Here is a 5,891-nt window from a genome sequence, read left to right as displayed (position 1 = left end):
TCGACATGCTTACTTGAGAGCATGTCTCTATCAAATTCATCTTTCTAGTTATCCATATTCACTAACAGAACATCCTAGGTGTTTTCAGTATTCTTGATTTACTCAATTTCCTTCTTGGCTTGAATATTCTCCAACTAAGGATGTCCTATATCGCTTACCATTAACCTTTTTAAGGTGAAACTTTGATGATTTAGTTGGGACGTATTCACTATTAAAGGATTTAGAAGTAGGAAAAAATTTAATTCTAAGAAAATTTGTGCATTTCTTAATCACATTGAAGGTGATCCTTGTTCACCACATAATAATGCCTTGAAATCTTGTGTGGATTGATGAAGCAATCTAGGTATATTTATAAAGTAATGCACCAACAAAGTTTGCAACAAATTTTGAATAATAGGTTACAAGTTAAGGCTTCTATAGATGTTGTTCTATGACTTGGATTTCACGCTTATGCTTTTAAATGTGATGATGAGACACTTAATTCAAAAAGCCGTGGTAATTTTATTGAGTTGATTCAACTTTTAACTTCCTATAATGGTGTCGTTAAGAACGTTGTGTTGGAAAATGCTTCTAAAACAGCTAAATATGTCTCTCTTCCAATTCAAAAGGAGATTTTGCATGTTCTTGCTAATAAAGTGCAAAAGAAGATCCGTGAAGATATTGGAGACTTAAAATTTTGCATCATTGTTAATGAAGCATGTGATGAATAGAAAAGAGAAGAAATGGATCTTCTTTTGAGATTTGCTGATAAAGATGGCTTTATTAGGGAGGTTTTTTTTTTTACCTTTCTCATGGCACAATCATTAATTCTTAAAATCAAAATATGTGCTATTCTTTTTTATCATAATTTTGATATTCAAAATATCAAGGTTATGATGGGGCTAGCAATATGTGCGAGGACCGGAAAGGATTGCAAGTATTTTTTTATTAATCATTAGTCAATGTAATCCTGAATCATGTTTTATTAGAGGATAGTTAACTTCTTTAACATCGACAAGCAAAGATTTTAGAGGAGATTGAGTACAACTTTGATAATCAAGCCTAGAAAATTTGGGTGGTATACTACTTTCTATGGTATCAACATCTTTCTCTAGAAAAAAAAATCCAATCTTTTTTCCTTTCTAATGAACAATAAATTTGCACAGCCTATAATCACATATATATTAATTTAAATTTATATTTCTTGTTTTGCTTCCAACGGGAAATATAACATCAGTTCCACTACACTATAAGTTTGTAAGATATAAAAATTTACATTTGTATGTGTGTGTATATATACACCTACATACTTGCTACATATAATCCACTACATTATTGGTTTTATGGGATAAATTACATATATACACCTACTATTGTGTAAAGCTAAAATTGTTAATCATCAAAGAAACACCCTTTGGAATAATGCTTTTAGTAAAGAACCCATAATATTTTTAGTCTATTTACTTTTATTTAAAAAATTCAAAATTATTAAAAATAAAAAAAAATATTTCATAAAATTTACGCTTATTTGTCATTTTCTTGAGTTAAGTGGATCATGAAAAATAAAAATATGATAAAAAAATCAACTTACATATTTGCTAAAGAATCCTTTTCTCCGTCCTTTATCTTTGTTTTAAATGCGTGAAATCTCATAAAACTTATAATGAGTTTATTGTGCTAAAAATATATATAATTAGAAATTAAATAGAAAAATAAAATGAAAAATAAAAATATTACAAAAAAAAATTTACAAACCTCAATTAAAAGAGATTTTGTTTTGGGATAAGATTTGCTGAGAAAGAAACTCGAAGCTTGAAAGAAGGAAAAAATTGAGAAATTTTCAGTAAAGCTAGTTAAGAAAGATAAAATAAAATTATTTTAAAATTACACTTATGTGATTTAAATTTGATAAAGACCCAATTAAATTATAGATAAATTTATCAAATTTATTTTTATTAATAATTTAAGTTAATATATAACAATATTTATTTTAAAAGTTGTTGGGTCAATTTGATATACATAAGAAAATTTTAAATTCGCCTCTGGCCCATGCATCGGTCTGCCCCTGGACCTCATTATGTCTTCACATCTAACTACTTTTGTGGTTTTTTATCATTGTTTTCGAAAATATAGTTGGTCTCAAATTACAGTCATGTTTATTTACAAACAATTATATGAGTGATATAATATTTGTATACGTATGTATATTGAAATTATAAATTTAAAATATGAACATATATTTAAAAATAATATATAATAAATAAGGAAAAATGAAACCATGTAATTAGAAATTTAATATGTACATAGGTAATAAAGTATACATAATAAAATTAAAATATATAAATAAATTAAAATAAAATCTTAATTAAGTGGTAAATTTAAAAAAATTTTAATATAGGTTTAAATTTTACACTACACATGTTTTTATTGTAAATTAAAAATATTAAAGTCTCATCGAATAATACAACTAAATTCGAATACTAAAAATCATTTATTAATAGTATAGATACAGTTTACTTGAAGCGAAGCGAATAGCGAACTGATGTGCTAGTGCTAATGTGGTGTAACCATTGGGCATTAGCGGTGCCACCGATTTGAAAACCAGGGAAGTTGAGAGTTAAGAACCCTCAACTGAACGATGAGTGTGATATTATTGTTATTATTGCTTCAATGTTCTAACAGGAACAGTGTTTAATGATGATGAAACATAGATCATGCTTAGGTCCCCCAAAGAAGAAAACCTGCTAACTTTTTATAATCTCAGTTTAATATCTAATTACAAATACATCAACAATGGCAGGTGCTGTTCTAATTATTTGTTTTTCAACATCGGTACAATATACCCATTGCTTTAGTAAGCTCACTAAATTTCAAAATCAGTCTAGATGGATGAACAATAAAAACATCATATTAAAATTTATTCTCAAATATTTTATCTTATGAAACACATAATGTGCTCATAGATAAACATTTATCAGAGGAAGTACTATATTATATTGTATTGCATCTTCACTGCAAAATACAAGAGATATGGAAAATAGATATTAGATTGTATTGCATAATATTTTTACATTTTCTAACTATAAAATACATTTATGATAATAAAAGTTAATGAAAACCTAAGAAGGGTTTTCTTTTTTTTTTAATCTATATAATTTCTTTGATTCCCCTAACCAAGTGGATCAGTTACCTGGAAGAAACAGGATTTAAAGCTGTAGCTAAGCCATTCATGGCACCATAACCTTTTGAGCTGAACCCTAAACACCCAAGCAAGCCTTGTCTGTAAGGCAAAAAAGTCTTCTTCCTCATTTCTTCAGCTTGTGCTCTATTTGCTGTGTAATGCAATTCATGGGGTGATGGTGGAACCCTCCTCTTCCCTATTCCATTCACAGGTTTGTGGTTAGGTTCCTGAACCACAGCATTGCTCTTGTTCCCTGCTTTCTTTTCCTTCAATGGAGAGAATGAAAAAGTTGACCATAACTTAATATTGTTGCTTCGCCCTTCACTTTTGCTCCTTATAAAACCTTTAAGAAAAACCCATCCTTTTGATCTTCTTCCATCTGAAGAAGAAGAAGAAGAAGCTGACATTGGATCACTGATGGTTTCATTGTTGTTCCTGTCAGTTTTATGGCCTAAATCTTTATCTAGGCACATGTTTTGGTCATGGATTTTAAGGCCGAAAGTAGCATTTCTTAAAGGGGACATGGATCTTGCTCTTCTCTTATCCACCCTCACCTTCACATCTCTGCCTCTTACATCTTCACTTCCGTCATCATCTTCATGTTCAACATCCAGTAAAGGAGCCAAAACCTGAGGCCTTTCCAAATGAGTTGATAGCTTCAAGGGTCTGATCTTCCCATTTAAGAAAAGTTCATCAGCTGAGGTCATGGATCTTGTTTGATCCGACCCAGTATAACCAAACCTTGCAGAAAACTCAAACTCGGAACCAAGAGGCAGCGGTGAGTTATCAGGTGAAGATGGTCGAGTTGATGATACCTTTGAAGCTATTGAGGTCATTGTAAAGTGGATGGGGCTAGCTGGTGCACTATAAAATAACCCACCATGAATCCATCCTGGTCCTGGTTCCCGACCAGGGCTTGAAGGAGCACTAACATAAGGTGTGGAGCAGGTGCTGTCATAGTCTTCAAACAAAACTTGAGGAGGCTCATGGAGTTCTGTTTCTAAGTTGTTTAGAGTTTGAAACTCCATGCCCTTTTCCAGTGTGACCAAAGCTTAGTGATTGGCGAGAGAAGTGACAAATAAGATTGAAATGCCAAATGGGAACATGTATTTTTGTGGGGGTGCTTTACGATTGTCAGACTCCCCAACTTTCCATTTTAAATGAATTTACTAAAATAATTTATTAATTACCCACAGTTACGTAAGTGAACCCTTTTTTTAATGATTAATCAATTGTAGTGAAACTTTTTAATGAAAGATACTATCAATTTGATTGATAATGTTGCCAATACAAAATTGCCAGCTTTTTTTTTATAAGAATAATTTTAAAATATTAATTAATTATGAAATTACTTAAAAAAAAGTATATATAAAAATGACTCCTTTGTTAATGTAAAAGTTGGTACCAATTAATCAGAAGCACCACCTCTTTTTTTTAAAAAAAAAAAGAAAATTATTATTTTTAATTAGATTCGCGGCACAAGTTAATTTATTTTTAAAAAAATATAATGTCAGTAATAAACGAAAAAAAAAATATTTTTTTGCTATCGTATCAGGCGACACCGGTGGCTATCAGGGAAAAATTTTTAATAAGTGTCGTCGGTCTATCAAGTGGCACTGATGATTGTTTTTTTAATTTTAATTGATGTCGCCATGCTGTCAGGCAACACCGGTAGCAAATTGTCAAAAAAAAATTAATGGGTGTCCCTAGTGTGTCTGGCAACACCAATATTTTTTCAAAATAAAAAGTAGCTGGGAAGAGAAAAAAGAGACTAGAAAAAAGATTTGTTAGTGGTGCCACCAAAATGCCAGGTGACACCAATGATCCTGTCACGCTGTCAGGCAGCACCGCTTGAACTACATAACTCTACCCTAGCCAAGAAATTACATCTATTGAATGTTTTGGTTTTCGTTGAAGTTTTTGGTGTCTGTTTAAAAGACAAAGCAAAAAAAAGGAAGATTTGTGTATAGTAGGAGGGGAGAAAACAAATAAAAAGAAGAAAGATTTGTGTTTTAAATTTTAAAAATCATGTTCAAGTTTATAAGGTTAGTTTGTAATTATTTGTATTCAATAATATTTTTTGTAGGAGCTACTATTTTTTAAATAAAAACTACTTTTTATTTTTGTAATTTATTTTACAGATATTGTATCAAAGATAAATAATCAATTCTTCATATATATTCATTTCAATGGGGTAATTTTACAAACAGCAGTTGATTGTATATTTGAATCTCACAAACAAATAGAAATGAAGTTTAATAAGTGATAAACCATAATATATACATATTTTTATCTCATGCTTGGCATATTTTTAGATGATTTATAATAAGATTTAGTGAATTTGATGTTTCTAATCCTTTAATTTCATTTTTTATACTCAAGTGAGTATAGAAAGGTGAAACGAGTAAGAAACGGACAAAATGGGCTTATCTCAGTATTTCACACAGCCTAGGCATTTTCACACGGGTAAACCACATGCCCTGTGATACACAGGCAGGCCACATGCCCGTTTTCATGGCCGTGTCGACTAAAAACCAAGTCAGAATTGCACATGGCCTGAGGACCTTCACACCTGCGTGGCACACAGCCATGTCCCTGTCGAGCCCAAGTCTAATTCTACTCGAAAAAGGCTAATTTTGAGGGTTTTGAAGCACTCCAAAGTCTATATAAACACCCTAGAAGAGGATCAAATGGGGGACATGCAGAGTAGAAGGCAGGAAACACGGATAGC

At 31.0% G+C, this 5,891-nt stretch overlaps 1 protein-coding gene across 1 annotated transcript; it reads right to left on the bottom strand.

Moving 5' to 3' along the window:
• Positions 1-3,165: 3,165 nt before the first annotated feature.
• LOC107939083 (uncharacterized) lies at positions 3,166-4,188 on the bottom strand. The gene has a single exon (XM_016872365.2). It carries the CDS (start codon positions 4,186-4,188, stop codon positions 3,166-3,168), a length of 1,023 nt encoding a protein of 340 aa, XP_016727854.1.
• Between the last annotated feature and the right edge of the window lie 1,703 nt (positions 4,189-5,891).

This window comes from Gossypium hirsutum, chromosome A13 (assembly GCF_007990345.1).
Source record: "Gossypium hirsutum isolate 1008001.06 chromosome A13, Gossypium_hirsutum_v2.1, whole genome shotgun sequence".
Taxonomy (NCBI): Eukaryota; Viridiplantae; Streptophyta; class Magnoliopsida; order Malvales; family Malvaceae; genus Gossypium; species Gossypium hirsutum.
The sequence above is the reverse complement of the archived record's forward strand: the minus strand, read 5'-3'. Positions and strand labels throughout refer to the sequence as shown.